The 21,167-nt window shown below is 46.5% G+C and overlaps 1 protein-coding gene across 2 annotated transcripts in view; it reads right to left on the bottom strand.

Moving 5' to 3' along the window:
- CNIH3 (cornichon family AMPA receptor auxiliary protein 3) overlaps positions 1-21,167 on the bottom strand; it is a 118,540-nt gene that overhangs the window by 50,596 nt on the left and 46,777 nt on the right. The window contains exons 2-3 of one of the 2 annotated variants that reach the window (XM_029229895.1): positions 20,675-20,743; positions 15,178-15,225 (exon numbers count right to left, since the gene is read on the bottom strand). In XM_029229895.1, the coding sequence (XP_029085728.1) occupies positions 15,178-15,225; positions 20,675-20,743 (117 nt within the window). The remainder of the gene's footprint in view (positions 1-15,177; positions 15,226-20,674; positions 20,744-21,167) is intronic. The other variant, XM_029229896.1, reaches the window with a different exon arrangement.

Genomic DNA, 21,167 nt, shown 5'->3' with positions numbered 1-21,167 from the left:
TCCCACACTTCCTTCCTTTTAAAGTCCAGAATATTTGGGCTTGAAGTACTTTATCAATAACTTGAATAACACAAATGTCAAGTGTTTGAAAACAACCCAACGTCCATCGCTTTTGGTCTCTATTAACAGTTGGCATCACCGCTATCAGAAAGCATTTGAAGTACCACAGTCGTGTGTGTATTAAAGTCTAGTTTATACAAAGAGCATCATACAGACCCTCGCAGAAAATGCACTGTCGGTCGTTTTATCAGTCCGTCCTGCTGACGTCATTTGAACAGCGTACACATTCCCGAAGGCAGGACCCTTGCCTAAGTGGCTCCGTTATTTAGTTTCTACCAGGACACCAGTGGCACTGGCGCCACTTTATGCTGATGCCCTGAGTGGTAACAGCAGTGATATCACCAGTAAAGAGGCCACAGTAGCAGAGCTGCTCTTGCTGTGTGTTGCCCGCCCACCTCCCTGTGCTATAATCGGTGATCACTGTCTTCCAGAATTTCATCACTGCTTCGACGATTTAGCAGACGCAGAAAGGGAACAGTATGGCTTTTTCTGTCCCTTTATAATAATGGCATTTTGCATTTGTATAGCACATTTAACGTATTCAGTGCATTTTCTTGTCTATGGCCGGGTTTTATCCTAATGAAACAAAACCCCATGTGTTTCGTAATTGTCTGTGCCATAGAGACAGCTTAGGAATCAGAGCCAGTGAAACCCTGTGCTGGGGGAGGCCCGATGCCCCAAATTGCTTAAAGAATAACAAACCACATACAAGTTGCAAATGGAACCAGCATGGTAATGCCACAATACAGCTATGCCATGGGGAGAAGATACATCTGGAGCATCGGAATTAATTCAGCGCAAGCCGGGAGCCCGTAGGAGTTCTCATCTGAGTTGCAGGGCTCTCAGGCTCCCTGCCTGGGTAGAGGCTGGTACCCGGTTCCAATTGTAGGGAGAGACAGAGACTGGCCAGTGCTACAGGGAATAAGAGGCCATCAGGATTTGGTAATACTGGCACATTTTGTGGCCTAGAAACGTGACCCAGAAATGTTTCTTGCTTTTTCAGCAATTTAGAAAGGGCAAGAATTGAGTATCTGAAAGGGTGGGCATTTGGGGGGTCGAAAAACAGAATTTTTACTTCTCATCACATTTTGGAAAAGGGAGCATCTAGAAGCAAACCTCCCACCGAGAAAACAAGTTGTCTGCCGATTACTTGCAATGAGTCACCTGCTGGGTTGACCATCTCCTGGGAAGCAGGAAGTCAGGCGCTCTCCTTCAGTTCACCTGGGCACCCGTTGGTAAATTATTTCTTTTACTCTGGTACCATTTAGAAAATTATGGCTCTCTAAATCATACTCTGGGGGACCGAGAAAAGGAAAATGCCTCCCCACCTGCATTGCCGAAGCCTGCCCTACCCTCCAACTCAGTGATTTGCAGCCTCGCTACACATTAGAATCATCTAGGGAGTTTTTCAAACCTCCCCTCCACCCCCACCAATGCCCAGGCTGCATTCCAGACCAATGAAACTGAAACTCTGGGGGTAGGATCCAGGAACAGTTCTTTTTAAGCTCGCCGGGTGATTCCAAGGTGCAGCCAAGCTTGAGGACCGGCCCTCTAACTACATCCATTCCCATGCTCACCCTCTGGGCAGTGAAGGGGCTCTGATAAGACAAAGCACATCACACGTGCCATGGCCCTTTCTTTGGTTTCCTTCACTTGCCTTAATCCCATGCTCAGCAGTGATAATTCTGCCACACACATTATGAAACTCATAATCCAAGCCATTGTGTGGTTGCCAGGCTCATGTTCACCAATACATTTAGCTAATTAACATGAATCAGATACCACAACACAGCAGATACAGAAATTAGGAGGACATGATCGCCACCTTCAAGAACACAGCTGTGGAAGATAATGTGTACAAGTGACTGTAATACAAGATATTGTGTGATCAGAGCTTTGAAATTCTCGGGAAGGAAATCAGAGAGAAAAACGAGACCCCTTTTAGCTGAATGGAGGTCTTCACAACTGACACATCACACACTCACACACACACACACACACACACACACACACACACACCCATCAACACATAATACAGGACTATGTACATAGCAGGTCTAAAGGAACTCCAGTTGAATGAATGAAGAAATTCAGATTGGCTCCCATCGGAAGCCAAGACCAACACCCAGGACTCCCCAGCTCCTCTCTCCACCCTCGGCCATGCCCAGGCTCCTCCAGGTACCATCAGACATCACCTCAACCTCTAGTGCCTAGTCTCTCTGCCCGCCATCCCCACTGGCCACCTCACACTGCCCTTGGAGTTCTGGGGTGCACGTCGGTGGCTGGGTGCCCTGCCCTGGCCACTCTGCTGACTGAATTCCTCCCTGAGACCAAGGCCTGCAGCTGTCATCCAGCATCCACCCCCCCTTCTCTATGGAATAAAATCCTCAATTTGGAGCTGAGCATAGAGACCCCCTCAAAAGACCAGATGTGGCCATTTGCCTACGATCTGGCCGATGAGTTAAGTGGAAGTGATGTGTGCAGCTTCTGGGTCACATCCTTTACGGAAACGGCCCTTTTCCTCTTCCCCCTCCATCCTACTGCTTGAAAGGACATCATGGTGTGATGCCCTCATGGACCACATGGACAAGAAAATGCCCTAACGATGGCAGAGCTCTGAGGGCAGGAGGAGCCTGGGTCCCCAGACAACCCTGGCAAGCAGGGTCCCCCTCCCATCCCACCCTCAGCCTGGACGGGCTCCCCCCGAGACAGCGCAGGCTCCCTTGTATCTTTTACTCACAGTGGAACCCATATCCCAATACGCTTTCCTGCCTCCATCACGTCCTACAATACCTGGAGTTCCTTTGTATATTAAGGAGAGGAAAAAGGTGTGACAGAAAAGCAAACGATTTCTGTCAGAACGGTCAATGACTTGGCGATTTCTCATAGCAAAACTACTGAGAGTCCATAAATCTGCTTAGGTCCTGCTGTGAGAATCTGCTTTGCCGCTGAATGCGGTTAAGTTAACCAGCCTCCTTCTTCTGGCCCACACAGTCTGTGAAGACTACAGGGGAAACTGAGTGTCGTCACTCTCTTGGTTAGCCGCCTGTAGAGACTGACCGCTAGGGTCAACAGAAGCTCTACAAAAGGTGTGCAAAGTTACCAGCTCCCATGGACGGAAGCAGCAAGAGAGAAGGGGAGTAAGCATGGGCTCTGGAACCAGACCCATGAGCTGAGTGACCTGGAGCAAATATTTACCATTTGGTGAAGGCAGATCATTTTATCCAACTCACAGGAGATTCAATTACACAGCAGGCCCAGGGCCCCTCCACAGACCTACTGAACCTGAACTTCCCAGGACTGTTGGGGATATGTTAGGATTCTCTAGAGAAACAGAACGAACAGGATGCATGTATGTGTGTGTTTATAGATACACAGAGATATAGACATATATATATAGAGAGAGAGAGATAGAGAGAGAAAGAGATTTTAAGGAATCAGCTCAGGCAATTGTAGTGGTTTGGAAGGCCAAATTTTGCAGGGGGGCTAACAGGCTGGAGATCCAGGAAGAGCCAGCCTTGTAGTTGAAGTCTGAAGGCCATTTCCTGCAGAATTCCCTCTTATGTGGGGAGGTCAGTCTTTGATCCATCGAGACCTTCAACTGATTGGATGAGGCCCACCCACCTTATGGAGGGTAATCTGTTTTATTCAAAGTCCACCAATTTAAACATTAATCGCATCCAAAAAATACCCTCAAAGAAACATCTAGAATAATGTCCAACCACATACCTGGGCACCATGGCCCAGCCAATTTGACATATAAAATTAAGCATCACAGGGGGTGGGCATTCATGAATCTGTATTTTTTTTTTAAAGTTGGTTTGTTTGTTTGTTTTTTAACTTATTTATTTATTTTTGTCTGCATTGGGTCTTCGTTGCTGCGCATGGGCTTTCTCTAGTTGCAGCGAGCGGAGGCTACTCTTCGTTGTGGTGTGTGGGCTTCTCATTGTGGTGGCTTCTCTTGTTGCAGAGCTCAGGCTCTAGGCACACGGGCTTCAGCAGTTGTGGCCAGTGGGCTCAGTAGTTGTGGTTCACGGGCTCTAGAGCACAGGCTCAGTAGTTGTGGCGCATGGTCGTAGTTGCTCCATGGCATGTGGGATCTTCCCGGACCAGGGCTCAAACCTGCGTCCCCTGCATTGGCAGGCAGATTCTTAACCACCGTGCCACCAGGGAAGTCCCGTGAATCTGTATTTTTAATAACCTGTCCAGATATGATGTGAGGCAGAGTCAAATTTGGGGACCACTCTCAATGATGCACCCTAAGGTCAATCATGGTTTCAGGATTTCTTCCTCCACCACTACAAGGGCCTCTGGACTTCCTTTGTGAAGCTGACCGGCACAAGCTTCCATCATGCCATGAGTCAGGAAGATGCTCCCTCCACACACAGCCAGGACGGAGCAGGCTGGGGAGATGTTCCTCAAGCCCAGGGCTCAGCACTCCTGGGCAATCCACAAAGGAGTCGGCAGCTGGCCGTATTTCCCGCCCACTGCCAGCCTCTATGGGTTGAAGCTCTTCTCCCTTTCCCCTCTCCCTCAGCAGACTCAATTCTCCAGATCCTGGGGAGTCTTTTGGGGAGCTGCTTACGAATCACCAGCACATTCACCAACTACCCAGCTCACCAGATATTTCCCACAGTGTTCCCCGACCTTGGCCACCCATGAGAAGCACATATGGGTATTTTCTAAATACTGGACGCTCCCTACTAGAGCAGCATTTCTGGAAGTGTTTCTTAAGCAGATGTATGCTGGAAAATCTCCATGGGGGATTTTGAGATGCATAACGATTAGAAACCACCAGTGCCACTAATGACAAACACAACAGAATGGTGAACTCTACCGTTCGCCACTTCCTGACACTATCCTAGCATATGATTTTTCACAATAAAGACAACAGAGTTTCACAATAAATTCTAAGTGCTCTCTCTGAGCTATTGATGAGAATTCCTGGATGTACAATAATGAGTGGAGAACAACGAAGCCTGTTAAGATGAGGGTGCCAGGCAGCTGACTAGGCTCGTTCGTGCCACTAGCCTCAAAACATGCAGGGCTCAAATTCATGATGCCGATTTATCGCAGATTACTACATGTGGCTGACCTTCAGAGCTGCTCACAGATGGTCAGAATTATGAAAATAAAGTCCTTGAATACTTACAGTACTAATGAGACCACCTCCTATGATGGGAAGGAACTAAGGTTTCTGTATAGTTGTCATGACAGGAGGATATGTAGAGTAGTCACGGGAGGGATGTTTATGGAACTCTCCTCACACTTGGAATTCGGGTGCACGTGATAATATTGCCCAAGCAGGGCCTGCCCCCCATGAATCCACCTAAAAGAGACCACTTTGCACTACAGAACTGCTTATTTTGTTTCTTTTTTAATTTTTATTTTATATTGGAGTACAGTTATGTAACAATGTTGTGTTAGTTTCGGGTGTACAGCAAAATGATTCAGTGATACATCTACATGTACCTATTCTTTTTCAAATTCTTTTCCCATTTAGGTTATTACAGAATATTGAGCAGAGTTCCCTGTGCTATACAGTTGGTCCTTGTTTGTTATCTATTTTGCTTTTTACTTTATTTTTTAAAGCACCTTTTTAAAAAATTATTTATATATTTATTTACTTTTGGCTGTGTTGGGTTTTTGTTGCTGCACATGGGCTCTCTCTAGTTGCGGTGAGCGGGGGCTTCTCTTCGTTGCAGTGTGCGGGCTTCTCTTGTTATGGAACACGGGCTCTAGGCGCACAGGCTTGAGTAGTTGGGGCATGCGGGCTCAGTAGTTGTGGCTCATGGCTCAGTAGTTGTGGCGCAGGGGTTTAGTTGCCTTCCTGGTCTGGGGAGATGTGGGATCTTCCCGGGCCAGGGATTGAACCTGTGTCCCCTGCACTGGCAGGCGGATTCTTAATCACTGCGCCACCAGGGAAGTCCTGGTTAACTATTTTAAATATAGCAGTGTGTACATATCAATTCCAAACTCCCAATCTATTCCCCGCTTCCCCCCTGGTAACCATAAGTTCACTGTATATGTCTTGGAGTCTGTTTCTGTTTTATAAATAAGTTCATTTGTATCATTTTTTAAAGATTCTCTATGAAAGGGATATCATACGATGCTTGGTCTTTCTCTGTCGATCTTTTCCACAATATTTGCCTGGAACTCCACAATATAAAGGTGTGCAGCCTTATTCCCAGGCCTATCAGATGCCAACTTGGTGTGGGGTTGTACTGAGGTAGGAGATAGATGGACCCCTGGGCTGGACAGCTGGTGTCTGTTAAGCGGAGTAAAATTGAAGCTTTGTTTTCCCCAGACACTCCAAAGACAAAGCTGGTGGCAGAAGCTGAGCTCTGCTGGAGTAAAGAGGTAGGATGACCACTCCTGAGGTCAAGGAAAACTTCCCTGTCTGCACATGCGCAGGAAGGTTCCTTGGGGAAGGGAAAAAGGGAAGAGGCACCACCCCATAATAAGTGTGGACATATCCCTACAGGCCTCCACGGTGGAATCCACCTTAGCAAAAAGTTGCGCACGCATGTTGGGGAGGGTCTTAGAACAGGTCAGATGTGGGAAAAGAAATGAGATAATTGGCCAAAGGTAAACAAAGACCGGAAGGACTGTCCTACATAAGTGATTTAAATCACCTCTCATTAGAGAGGGCATCCAAAGTCCTTCTCTCCAGGTGTGTATTTCTGCCTTGCTTCTGTATTAAATAAACAAACCTTCTCTGTGTGCTCTCCCACTTATTGTGCTGCGTCTCTAATAATAAATTTTGTACCCGTTTTTGCAGTTTTTGCCTCCTTGAAACATTTTTGCTTTCAAACGGGGCAAGAGCCAGGGAACTTTGCTTCTAGCCTCTAGCCCCTGGTGGAGTAGCACCTAGGATTCCTGGTTTTCACACAGGCTACCCAGGTTCAATTTCTGGGCAGGGAACTAAGATGTCTCTTCGAGACCGCTTACTGCTGTCCCTCTGAGATCAGTACCCAGGGAGGAAAGACAGAATTCATGCATAGTAAATGCAACTCACAGTGAAATGGCCACTGATAGGGGGTAGGGATGGGGGAAATGTTACTCATTGAAAGACACCGCGCTTGGTCCTATAGACACACTAGTGAACAAGGAAGGGATGGTCCCTGTCCTCCAGAGGGCTTGCTGTTGAGTCGAGCTCTGCTCAGCTGCAGTGACCCCAGTCTCTGAGAAGGACACTGTGGCCGAGCTGCACAAGCAGCCCAGGACACACTGGTTCTGGTGTCACCTCACCATTAGCCCTCTGGTCTCAATTTCCCCTCTGAAAAGGAGGGATCTGGCTAGATGACCTCCAAGGTCTGTTCCAGTTCTAGCGTTTCATCTCCTAATCATATAGTGAACATCAACCTCACGTCCCCTATGTACTAGGAATTCAAAGATGAATAAGACATTGGGTTCCTCCTTCGTGGAACTCACAAACTAATGGGAGAGGCAGGCATCCAAAGAGACAATGATGCAGTGTTGCAAGTACCACCATAGAGGTGTAGACCCACACATCTAAGAGTCTATGTCACCATCTTAGAGAAAATCTGCAAAATTTCCAACCTCTGAGCCTTTTTCCCCCGGTTTCATTGAGATATAATTGACATACAGCACTGTGTAAATTTAAGGCATATGGCATAATGATTTGACTTACATATACTGTGAAATGATTACCACAATAAGTTTAGTGAACATCCATCGTTTCATATAGATACAAAAGAAGAAGAAAAATGTTTTTTTCCTTGTGATGAGAACTCTTAGGATTTACTTTCCTAACTTTCAAATATAGCGTATACCAGTTAACTGCAGTCATGCTGTACCTTACATCCCTAGTGCTTAATCGTCTTATACACTGGAAATTTGAACCTTCTGATCACCTTCTTCAAATTCCCTCTCCCCCTCTGATAACCAAGAATCTGATCTCTTTTTTATGAGTTTGTTTTGTTATTCTTATTATTTTATTTTTAGATTCCACACATAAGTGAGATCACACAGCATTTGTCTTTGTCTGACTTATTTCACTTAGCACAATGCCACGTTGTCACAAATGGCAGGATTTCCTTCTTTTTTATGTCTGAAATATATATATATCACAAGTGCTTTAGCCACTCATCTGTCAGTGGACACTTAGGTTGTTTCCATGTCTTTGCTATTGTAAAAAAACAAGCTGCTAGGAACATGGGGGTGCCGGTCATCACTTCAACATGGTGTTTTTATTTCCTTTGGATATATACCCAGAAGTGGAATTTCTGAGTCACATGGAAGTTCTATTTTTAACTTTTTGAAGAACCTCCATACTGTTTTTCACAGGGGGCTGTACCAATTTACAACCCCACCAACAGTTCACAAGGAATCCCTTTTCTCCACATCCTCACTAGTATCTGCTATCTCCTCCCCACTCTAACAGGAGTAAGGTGGTAACTCATCCCTCTCCTACGAATATATGGCAGATTGATGGCATTCATGGTACCCATTAATGGTCTCCCTGTATCCACACCCTTTGCCCTGTAACTCTGTAGTCCCTCTCACTGTGACCCTGGGCTTGGCCATGTGACTCACTTCGGCCAGTAATAGGACACTAATAGATCTGATGCAAACCACAGCTTGAAAAAGCGCTTGTGTATTTCCACTTCTTCTCTTGCTTCTCTATGACACCATGAGAACAAGTCTAGATTAGTCTTTGGAGAATGAGATGGCCCATCCCAGCTGAGGCCATCCTAGATTAGCTTACGGTCTGCTGCCTGCCAGACACATGAATGAGCCCCAGCCAAGACCAGAAGAACACCCCCTTCTCCCTATAAGCCCAGCCAAGATCAGTGGAACCACCAGATGACCCATGGACTCATGAGAAATATAAATCGTAGTTGTCCTGAGTTGCTAATATCATGGCAATGGAGAACGAATAAGGATAGGGCCAACCAGCTCCCCAGATTCGAGTGAGAGGCCAGAGCCCATACGTAAGGCAGCTGTTGTGAAGTCCTCGGCTTCTCCTGCTGCAGCCTCGGGAGTGGAGTGAAGCGAGGACAGGGCCCCTCCTCTGGCTTCTGGTTCAGCAACCCCGCGACAGCATCACTATTTACACAGTGAGTAAAATGTCCCATCTTTCCCTCTGACTAACAAGGAGTTTGCCACAGAAAGCATCTGTAAATAAATTATACGTGAGACATGGTTTCTGAACTATGCAAGTCTTATTCCAGGATATTTTTACTTTTCTTCAAACATTCCCTCTAGGGGTGAACCATCCCACCAAGAAATTAAATAGAATTAGAAAAGAGCCTTAAAGGAATCCACTTGGCCCCATGAGGGTGAGCCAAGCATATTACAGGGTCCCGGAAGCCCTCTGTAGCTTTGGTATTTGTATCTTCCCTCTAAAATAGCTGAGCAATATTGCTGTAGTAGTGGTCCTTAAGGAGCATGTTTCAAAGCGAACCAACAATTTCCCCTTTCATGTGGTGACTGAAAATGTGGACTCTGTTCAAACAGACTTGCCTTCAAATCCCAGCTCTACCAGCTTATGAAATATGACACATCTTTTAAGTGGGGCTATTAATCATGACTGCTTCATAGAAATGTTATGAGGATTAAAAGAGTTAATCCTTTCAAAGGCACACAGTAGTCACTCAGGAAAAGTGAGCAGCATTGTCACGTCTTAGCAATTCCCCAAGCCACAGAGAATTCTGATCTGGAAAACTTCTGAGTCAAGGATGGCCTCTCAAAGGCATTCCACACAACTGCCTCTGAGTTTCTGTGTCCCTTTTCCCTGTATTATGTCTCTCCATGAAAAGAGACCATTCCCTCCAGAGCCCTGCAGGAAGAACTGTGTTAACGGCTAAAAAGACCGGAAATCAAGCCAATCCCTTGTGGCAGGGAGTGCCAGTAATTACAGAAAAGGCACCGTCGTCACCATTCTCCCAAGCAGTTAATGCACGACAAATTGTGTGCTCCAAAGTGACATGAGTCTTTCTCTAGGTTCTGGTACATAAATGTATTTAGTAGCTTCCTCTTAGATCAAAGAAGTTGGAACAGACTTTGAAACTGTCTATTTTATAAATTTGTAGAGTCAGCAAATGGCTGATCTCTGGCACAGAATAAAATCTCTTTAAAAAAAAAAAGATTTTCCCCCTTATAAAAGTGGCAGATGCTTATAGTATCAGTTAGCTATTGCCATAATGATGCTGCATAACAAATCACTCCAAAATTCGGTGCCCTAAAACAATAATCATTTATACTTGCTCATGCATCTAGAGGTTGACTGGGGGTCACCTGATCTAGTGTGCTTGGCTCTGAGCTACAGGTGGGCTCAGGTCTGTATCCCCTGCCTCTCATGCTCCTTGCACCAGAGGGCTGGCCTTGATGATGTCAGAAGTGCAAGAAAAGGAGCAGAAACACCCAGTAACTCTTAAGGCCTCAGTACACACAAGCCCAGCCACATTCCAGTGGACACATCCCATCACATGGCAGAGCCCTCCATCAGCAGGGAGGGGAAATGTACTCTTCTCTCAGGAGGAACAGCAAAATCATATGCAAAGGTCACGGATACAGGCAGGGGCGGCTTCAGGGACATGTCACCCGTGCAGATGCACCTGGGTCCCACGCTCAGAAGGGTCCCACCTTTGGCTGAGTCCTCTGCTGTCAGCTTCCTAAGATTCCTAATAACTTCTCATCATGGAGCCCCACATTTTCATTTTTTACTGGGCCCTGCAAATTACATAGCCAGTCCTGGATATGGGGGTGGGTGAAGAATTGGGAACAATAACGCAATCTTCCTACTTAGCAAACTGACTTTACACTATAGAAGTGTCATATCCATTCCCCAGATCCCCCAGCCCCTGCCTTCAGAAGCACATCGCGGAATTTCTGCAGTGCAACCAGGTTCACACCATTCAGCTTCACTTCACAGCGTGATGCCTCCCCTGAGACAGATGTGTGGTTCTGATAAGCGTGAAATGGGGAGGGGCATTGGTGGCCATCAGTGATTACACTCGTGGCCTTACCACTGCCTTGCTCTCTCCAGAATTAAACTTGGAGCACCTGCCCCCCACCCCCGCCACCAGACTGGTTATACCTCCCCAAGGGACTCAACACCGTCACCCTCACCCTCACCCCCAACCCACTCACCGTCCTCTTTCTTGTCCCACTGCAACTGCTCAATGAAGAGAGCGAAAATTATCCACACACTAGAGCTTTTTATATCCACCATTGTCAGAAAACCTGCAGTGAGACTGGACACACTCTCCGGGAAATCAGGGGGTGAAATGGAGAATCACAGATTTGTCAAACCAAAGGGACATCCCAAACTATGCAACTAAGTCGCCCCTCTCAGGCGGGCTCCGTCTAACTCAAAACCATCGCAGACCTCAGGCTGTCTGACTCCGCCTAAGGGAGGTGAACATTTCTTAGCCCCCAGGACGACCAACCTCAAAGTTAGAGGACAGCTGCTTATGAAGAAAGTTTCTCTTTATTCTCATGCCATTCTGCGGCTCTCACTTAAGTTCACTTCCTCCAACCATTGCCTGAACTTGGAGACGCAACAGGAGGCCCCTAGACAGTGTCCTCCGGACAAGGACCTTTCGCGTGCCCGAGAGCAGCCATCTAACCAACGTCTGCTCTCCACGCTCTCCACGCTCCCAAACCCGCACCTGACAGCGACCCTCAGAGTGACAGCATGCCCGGTGGGGAGCACAGCGCAAGGGGCAAGTGGCTCTCGCCATGAAAGAATGAATCATGAGCACAAATCGACACGAGAATCCCGCAGTTCAGACAATCACCCAAAGAGCACATTTTCTGATAATTATAGAGCTAAAAATGGATCCACTTTGAAAATCCCTTCCTTTCTCCCGAGAAAGCTGAGGAGGTGGTTTCACAACAGTCAGCGCCTGAGATGCATCACACTCTGGGGTGCTTAGGAGACGAGCTCCAAGAAATTTCTTGGAAGGTACAGTTCCCAGAAGGTGGTGATGCTAACGAAGTCCATCAGCCCTCTCCACCGCCCCCAGCATGTGCTCCCAGCTTGGGAATCTGAACTCAGAAGCCCATTCAAAATGAGCCAGGAGAGAGGAGGCCCAGGCCTTCCTGCCCTGCGACTCTGCTCAAACGTCAAATGACAGTTACCCAAGAAAATGGGAGGAGGTGCTAAGGGGGCTGCCGCCAGCCGAGGATCACCTCAGCTTCCTTCAGCACCACGGGTGTGCTCGGGGATGTTACAGGAAGTTTTAGGTATCAGCTAAGTGTCATATAATAATAACAATAACATTTAGTACGTGCCGAGCATTGATGAGCTAGACGCACATGTATTATCTCATTTAATTCTCACAACTCCACGAGGAGGGTGCTGTACTTATCACCCCCACTTCAGAATCACACTGAGAGGCACAGGCAGGAAGCAGCAGAAGTCTGTATACGTCACCACCACCCTCCACCACTCTTCCAGTGCAAGGAACCAGAACTGGTTTGAGAACTTATTTGTAAGGTTAAAATACAGACTACAAAGAGGGGAGAGGGCATAAACACAGAGGAAAGGAATGGGATGGAAACCGTAGGCTAGAGACCTTCTGTGTCGTAAGGAATACAATAAAGAGTTAAATTTGATTTAAAAATACAAATATGATGTAAGGAGTACATGTGGTAAAATATAAGTTTTGTGCTATGTCATGGACACTGTTGAAATGAAGAAATGAAAAGACTATTATGGGACCTAATCAAACTTAAAAGCTTTTGCACAGCAAAGGAAACCATCAACAAAACAAAAAGACAACCTATGGAATGCGAGGAACGTGCAAATGAGGCAACTAACAGGGAGTTAATCTCCAAACTATACAAACAGCTCATACAACTCAATATCAAAAAACAAAAAAACCCAATCAAAAAATGGGCAGAAGACCTAAATAGACATTTCTCCAAAGAAGACATACAAAAATGGCCAATAGGCACATGAAAAGATGCTCAACATCACTGGAGAAATGCACATCAAAACTACAACGAGGTATTACCTCACACCTGTCAGAATGGCCATCATCAAAAAGTCTACAAAAAATAAATGCTGGAGAGGGTGTGGAGAAAAGGGAACCCTCTTGCACTATTGGTGGGAATGTAAATTGGTGCAGCCACTATGGAGAACAGTATGGAGATTCCTTAAAACACTAAAAATAGAGCTACCATATGATCCAGCAATCCCAGTCCTGGGCATATACCTGGACAAAACTATAATTCCACAAGATACATGCACCCCAATGTTAGTTGCAGCACGATTTACAGTAGCCAAGACACGAAAGCAACCCAAATGTGCATCAACAGATGAACGGATAAGGAAGATGTGGTATGTATATATACAATGGAATATGACTCAGCCATAAAACAGGAATGAAATATTGCCATTTGCAGCAACATGGATGGACCTGGAGAATATTATGCTTAGTTGAGTAAGTCAGACAGAGAAAGAAATACTAAATGAAATCACTTCTATGTGGAATCTAAAAAATAAGATAAATGAATCTATATACAAAACAGAAGAAACAGACTCACAGACATAGAAAATAGATGTATGGTTTCCAAAGGGGAGAGGGAGGAGGGGAAGGACAAATGAAGAGCGTGGGATTAGCAGATACAAACTCCTTTACACAAAATAGGTTAAGTAACAGGATTTACCGTGTAGCACAGGACTGTAAAGTAGGACCTCGGCAGAGGCAGCCACAGGCCATTGCCTGCTGTCTGGCTAGAGTCAGTTGTCAAGCAACACAGAAAAATGAGCAAAGCTCAAATGTGATGGATGCAGGTTATTGCTCTGCCAGAGAATTCAGGATGGTACATTCAAAATGGGGAAAAAAGGGCAATTTGCAGTGTGAAAGACACTTGGGTGTCAGTCTTAAAGAACAAACTAGAGTCTAGGGAAGTGACAGCTGGAGCAGGTTATTGGTGTCCGACACATTACCTGGGAAAATAATTTACAAATTCATGAAGTTCCCTTAATACCAAATGTCATATGCTATTTTCTTAATCATTTTTTTATTGCTCGGATCACTAGTACTTTCATTAACTGAGCCTACTTCCCCACTGTGACAAAGATGTGCAACTATGACATACTGAGTCTCTTGGAAAACATTAAAGGACAAGTAATTAGCTAGAAAAATCATTGACTTCTTGATTAAGCTCTCTCTCCCAAGGAAAGGTATCATTAATTGGAATATAGAAAAGATTTCAAAAGCTTGCAAAATTGTTTCCCTTCCGTCAATTTTTGGCATGGCATTTGGTTTCTCTCCTATTCACATAAGGCTCAAAAACTTCCTTTGGGTTGACAGGTGGCTTTCCTATGGCCTGTAGCGCATCTGCTCTGAACAGAGATCGGGGGTGTCCTTTGGCTCAAGGCAATGGATACTGTTAGTTTTACATGCAAGTTGCTGTTCTCCACACTTTGCTGCAAACAAGTACTCGCTTTCCTTACCAGAGCGTGGCAGACTGGTCTCTCTGCCACAGGGGTACCCCAGCTTATTATTTTTCTAAGAGCCCTGCTAAATACTAAACTTGAGCTGCACATCGACACGTGAATATGCGTGCACACGTGTGCTTCCTGAATGCATTGAGGGCAGCTGTGACCTACTGCCCAGCCATTCAGAGCAACTCTCTAAATGCTTGGTTCCCGCTTTAATAACATCCCCCTTCCCACCCCTCCGACACTCCTGATGATGCTGTCAATCAAACTGCAAAGCTGAGTGGCAGGTTGAAACCTCAAAGGAAACCCAACAACCAGTTAAAAACTTGGCTGAGCCTAGGTGGGAGCGTTTCCGAGCCCCGCATCAGACGGGAACAAAGGCTGTGAGGCAACATCAGCTGTAAATGCCATCCATCATCATGCAAAGATAAAGAACCTCTAAATCCAACCAGAGGGCACTTGCAAATATCCAGTGCTGTCCTGACACTGATTGATGGCCATCCCTTTTAATTAGCTCCTCCTGTCTCTGGAGGTTTCCAAAGAAGTGATCACGTGCTCCCACCTCCTCCTCCCCCGCCACCATTTGCCTCTGTGGGGAGAAAGGACCGAAGCAGGCACTGAGCCTCACCAGCCCCTCCCACTGTGTGACCACCGTGACCATCCAAATTCCGTCACCGGGTGCTTGCACTGACCTTTCGCAGAAGGAAGCAGATGCGCTCTATGTTCCTCAGCCGTTCCCTCTATCAGGATGCATGGGAAAGAAAAGAGACGGGAGGTTAGATTTTCTGCTCAAAGAACATGAGAAGCCCCACATTCAGCCCCTAGTAGAGGAGGCAGAACCCACCACAGATCCCTCCCAGTCATGACCTCCACGCTCTCACTCAAGTGGCTTTCCCTAACAAGAGTTTCTGCTCATACAACTCAACAGCAAAACACCAAATGATCCAATTAAAAATGGGCAGAGGAAAATAGACATTCTTCCAAAGAAGACATACAGATGGCCCCCAGGTACCTGAAAAGGTGCTCAATATCACTAATCACCAGGGAAATGCAAATTAAACCCACAACGAGATATCACCTCACACCTGTTAGAATGACTAGCCTCAAAAAGAAAAGAGGTAACAAGTACTGATGTGGCTGTGGGAAAAAAGGGAACCCTGGTGCACTGTTGGTGGGGATGTGAATTGACACAGCCACTGTGGAAAACAGTATGGAGGTTCCTCAAAAAGTTAAAAATAGAAGTACCACATGATCCATCATTCCACTTCCGGATATAGCCAAAGGAAACAAAATCACTATGTTGAAGAGATATCTACACCCCCATGTTCATAACAGCAGTTTTTACAATAGCCGAGGCATGGAAACAACCTAACTGTCCATTGACGAATGGATAAAGCAGTTGTGGTATACACATATATAATGGAATATTATTCAGCCATAAGAAAGAAGTAAATCTTGCCTTTTGCAACAACATGGATGGACCTCAAGGGCACTGTGTTAAGTGAAGTAAGTCAGAGAAAGACAAATACTGTATGATCTCACTTACATGCGGAATCTAAAAACAAAACAAAACAGGAACAACAAAACCAACTCATATCTGTGGTAATCAGAGCTGGAGAGGGAATTGGATAAAGGCGATCAAAAGGTACAATCTTCCAGTCATAAGATGTAATTCCTGGGGATGTAATGTACAACGTGATGACTATAGCTAACACTGCTGTGCGGCATATTTGAAGGCTGCACAGTGAATAAATCCCCAAATTTTCATCACTTTTTTTCTTTTTTCTTTTGTATCTGTATGAAATGATGGATGTTAACCAATTAAGCAATTAAGCAATATATATAAGTCAAGTCATTGTGCTATACAGCTTAAACTAAATACACTGCTATATGTCAGTTATATTTCAATAAAATTGAAAGGAAAAAAAGAGCTTTGAGCTTTTCTCCATCTACCTTGTCATAGTTATTTGCTCTTAACTGAACTTTCCCAGCACACAGCATAGGCTCAGCTTCCCTCTCAGCCCAGCACAGGTTTCTGTACTTTTTCCTGCAGCCTCTGTGTCCCTATAGGACAGTCAAACCGCAGAACGGGCACCACATACTCATGAATCCAAAGCCTGCGGTCGGGTCCCCCGGGAGGGCTTCCCATTCAAGCCGCGAAGAGCATGTGTGCCTGATTAGTGTGTGAGGTGGGGAAGTTCTCTGCCCATTGGTTTTATTTTTCTAAAGTGGCTGTATTTAGAGGAAGCAATCTTCCCACTCAATTAGACACCAGCAGTGCCCCCGGGCTAAGACTTTTCAAGATGCCCAAGTCTATCTCCAGAGTCTGGCTCGCTGCCAAAGGAAGATGCTCCGGGGCTGCACAGGTGATGATGCTCGCCTAACACACTAAGTGCCACCTCCCCTTTCCCGCAGAGACTTCCGCGATTTCTGAAGCCTCTCTGAACACAGCTGTGGCATCTCCCAGTGCGTCATTACTGAGGCAATTTGGTTGCGGTCCATGTGATCATAATGAGATTCCTCGTGGATCAGGAGAAGACAGGTGGCTGGGATGCTTCAATTTCCCTAATTAAATCATAAATATAGTGATTCCTGTGCACCCTTTAAGCCCAGAGGAAAGAGCCCACATCAGGACAAATTAGCATCCACATGGCTAGGAAGACAGGCCACATCCTCCTCAACCCACGTGTGTGTGCATGCGTGCACACACAAGCACAAACACAGCTGGGCACTGAGGCTGCCTAAATGGAGAATAGTGGGTAAAGGTGTGAGATAACAGGCATGTAAGAGGGAGGTTCAGGACACACGCTAGCTCCTTCCCCAGCAAGTCAGATCCTCTAAAGGACATTTCTCATTACTTTACAGTGATATTAAATGCCCAGCTGGCAAAAGGAAGGGGAAAGGGTTAACATGAGAAACTAGGAGTAAAAACAAACATTCCTCCTCTTCCTACCACATGGAAGAGGGGTCCAGCCAGAGGGTCTGACAATATTTGGAGCTTAAATCCAAAGAACCAGTGGGCCTCATGCACATTGATTTAGAAATGCATCACACCAGGCTTCCCCGGTGGTGCAGTGGTTGAGAATCTGCCTGCTAATGCAGGGGACACGGGTTCGAGCCCTGGTCTGGGAGGATCCCACATGCCGTGGAGCGACTGGGCCCATGAGCCACAACTACTGAGCCTGTGCGCGTCTGGAGCCTGTGCTCCGCAACAAGAGAGGCTGCGATCGTGAGAGGCCCGCGCACCGCGATGAAGAGTGGCCCCTGCTTGCCACAACTAGAGAAAGCCCTCGCACAGAAATGAAGACCCAACAGAGCCAAAATTAATTAATTAATTAATAAACTCCTACCCCCAACATCTTCTTTAAAAAAAAAAAAGCATCACACCCATCAGCAATTGTTTGTAACACAAGTCCATCCAGGGCTGGAGTTACCGAGCAGGGAAGCAGCTTTGTCAAGCCACCTGAGCCTGAGATGCTGCTTCAGAGGATCTACAGGGGCCCAAAGAGCTTAAAGATGAGTTAAATGAGGCTTCCAAAGCGTTTAAGTTCCTGCCAGGGAGTAACATCATAAAAACTGGGGGAAATGTGTCTAATACACTTCCATTTAGGGTTTTTATGGATTTTTTAAAAAATCTCAGACAAGAGTCCTTTACTTAAGGGCTTGAGTCTATCCATGAGATGTCTGGCCTTCAGGGTCCAGATTCCTTAATTAATTCATTAACTAATTAAAAGTGTGGCTTTATTTTTTTAAATTTTTATTGGAGTATAGTTGATTTACAAAGTTGTGTTAGTTTCGGGTGTACAGTAAAGTGAATCAGTTATACATATACAGATATACACTCTTTGTAAGATTCTTTTCCCATATAGGTCTCTACAGAGTACTGAGTAGAGCTCCCTATACTATACAGTAGGTCCTTATTAGTTATCTATTTTATATATAGTGGTGTGTATATGTCAATCCCAATCTCCCAATTCATCCCCCACTTCCCCTGATAATCATAAATTTGTTTCCTACATCTGTGAAGAAGTGTGGCTTTAACAATAGGAATAAAGAGTTGAGATCCAGCTTCTCTGCTATGCAACGTCACCCTTCAGTCATTCATTCTTTCATCAACAAATAGTTATTTGAGCGCCTACTGTGTGCAGTTTCTGTCCTTGCACTGACCTTGCACAGAAGCTCCCAGTGGGACATACACGGGTCCTAATTTTCTTTGTTCTGCCCGAACTAAGGAACCTGCCAAGGTGAGATGGAAACGGGCTCCACAAACCTGTCTCATGGTTTGGCCAACCTCCTGCACCCCAGTTGAATTCGCATGATGGAATTGAGGGGCAGGGCACTATTTCTTCACTAGTATTTACCCTGGGATCACACAAGAAACTCTGGGTGTTCTAAGTGAGCCGCTTTCTAACTTGAGCCCAAGCCACCAGGAGGAAGGGAAGCAGGCTCTTGACTCCCTGGCATTCCAAACAGAAGCACCCTCTTGGACTAGGGCAGCTCTGTGCACCTGGTCGATGTTGACGAGCCAAGTGTGTGATGCTGGGGCCAAACACAAAAACATCCAGAAAGAAAGGAGACCAAAGGTGCAACGCGTTCAGGCCTACAGGAGCCAAGTTATCACTGGTGGTGGTGAGGCTGGCAGTTGGAAACAAAACGGATTTTAATAATGACAAGTTTCATAAGATATAGTAAGTTTTCAGGTGGATCTTGGGGATTCTTCCAACTTGTCACAAAATTCCGCTTCACACAGTTGACTTGGAGAGGGTTAGGCTCTCTTTCATAGAATCAAAGAATTTGATGCCAAAGGGATTATAAAATCAGGCTTTTAAAGGCACAATGTAGAGTAGGTGGTAAGAACACAGGCAGACTTGGGCTCCAATCCTGACTTCACTGCTCATGAGCTTTGAGTCCTTGGATAAGAGTCTATAAACTGGGTAAATAATGCCTGTCTAGCAGAGCTGTGAGGATTATAGGTTACATATATATAGGTCCTAGCATGTAGTAAAAACTCAAAAAAACAACTCCAATAATAACCCTGTACTTTACAGAGGGTGACACCAAATTCTGCTCCCCTGGTCTTCTGGTACCTCCCTAAGAGCACAGCCCTCTTCAGGGGGCCTGCAGTTAAGGAGAACAGACCTCTTGTCCCTGTCACTAAAGAATGATGCCATAAGCCGTCCAGGTTAATATTCATACTAATATATATTTTTCATATATATATATATTCACACTAGAAAATTCCGGTGTTCTCTCTAAAACTTCTGACTCAAACTATCAAGAGAATTATTAAAACAAAGCGTGCCTTAGCGCTGGAAACCAGGGCCTGGAAGGAAGTTCAACTCAATGCAGGTCCAGCGAGCTTAGACTGAGAGATGGACTCGCATGAACTGTGAGCTCCATCCTTTGGGCCCGGAAAAGGCTCTGTCCACAGGCAGGCTGGTGCCTGGCTCTGGGATGTGGGCTGCACTGAGTAGAGGGGCGGACAGCCAACACCCACCCCCACTCAACAGACGTGAGGTCCCCCTCCTCTCCCCGCGTCGAGGCCTCTTTCTGCATCCATTCCAGGGCACGTGGGAGGGCAGCAGGCACGGCCCGACAAGCCAGATGGCGCAGCAGAACTCTGGGAAGAGCAGGTGCTGGGGCAGGAGGTCTCTCACATGCTGAACCCGGACCGGACAACCAGACGGCATCGGGTTCCCCAGGGGGAGGCAAGCTGACCTCAGGCCTGCAGAGCCTCCCGAGATGAATGCTTCCCGGGTGACGGATATGGAGTGAGTAGCTGCATACATCAACCCCCCTGCAAGCCTCCCTCGGAGAAACCTGGCCAAGTGCAGAGCGGGGACAGCCATGGTGATGCTCCTACACCTGCCAACATGGTGGCCAGCCTGAGCCTCTCTCCTTGTTTAAGGGGGTGTAGCCAAAACCCACTAACATGGGGCCTTGAAGACTCCGCAGCCACATCACACAGACCTCTCCCACCCGGGGGGTGGGACTGCTATACTTGACTTTGCATGATAAATGGAGACCTCAACCGCCTGAGGAAGGACCGCCCCGAGCCAGGCATGGAGGTGCAGCCCGGGCCGAGCCTGCGCTTCACTCGTCCTACTCATGGAGACCTCGCCCTCCTTCACAGACCCTGGGTGGCCTGGGGTGACACCACCCTTCCGGCCACCAGCACCCACCACTTACCGCGTGAACAGGGTTGCACTGGTCGATGGGGTTCTTAAAATCCGTCCTTAACTCATCAAAGGCAATTATCTGAAACAGAAAACACAGAATCAAGATGTTAGTGTCAATGCACCACATCAAAAGCTTCCTCTGATTTGGTCCAAAATAACTCAGGAGGCGGGCAAAGTATATCAATGACACAAGACTGGCCAGGAGTCAATCACTGTCAAAGCTGGTAATGGGCACCTGGGGTTGATTGTACTCTCCTGTCTATGTCTGTGTATGCTTAAAAATCCCCAAAAGAGGGCTTCCCTGGTGGCGCAATGGTGGAGAGTCCGCCTGCCGACGCAGGCGACACGGGTTTGTGCCCTGGTGCGGGAAGATCCCACATGCCGTGGAGCGGCTGGGCCCGTGAGCCATGGCCACTGAGCCTGCGCGTCCGGAGCCTGTGCTCCGCAACGGGAGAGGCTACAGCAGTGAGAGGCCCGCGTACCGCAAAAAAAAAAAAAAAAAA

The sequence above is a fragment of the Monodon monoceros genome, unplaced genomic scaffold (assembly GCF_005190385.1).
Source record: "Monodon monoceros isolate NGI ecotype Baffin Bay Population unplaced genomic scaffold, NGI_Narwhal_1 Super_Scaffold_18, whole genome shotgun sequence".
Classification (NCBI taxonomy): Eukaryota; Metazoa; Chordata; class Mammalia; order Artiodactyla; family Monodontidae; genus Monodon; species Monodon monoceros.
The sequence above is the reverse complement of the archived record's forward strand: the minus strand, read 5'-3'. Positions and strand labels throughout refer to the sequence as shown.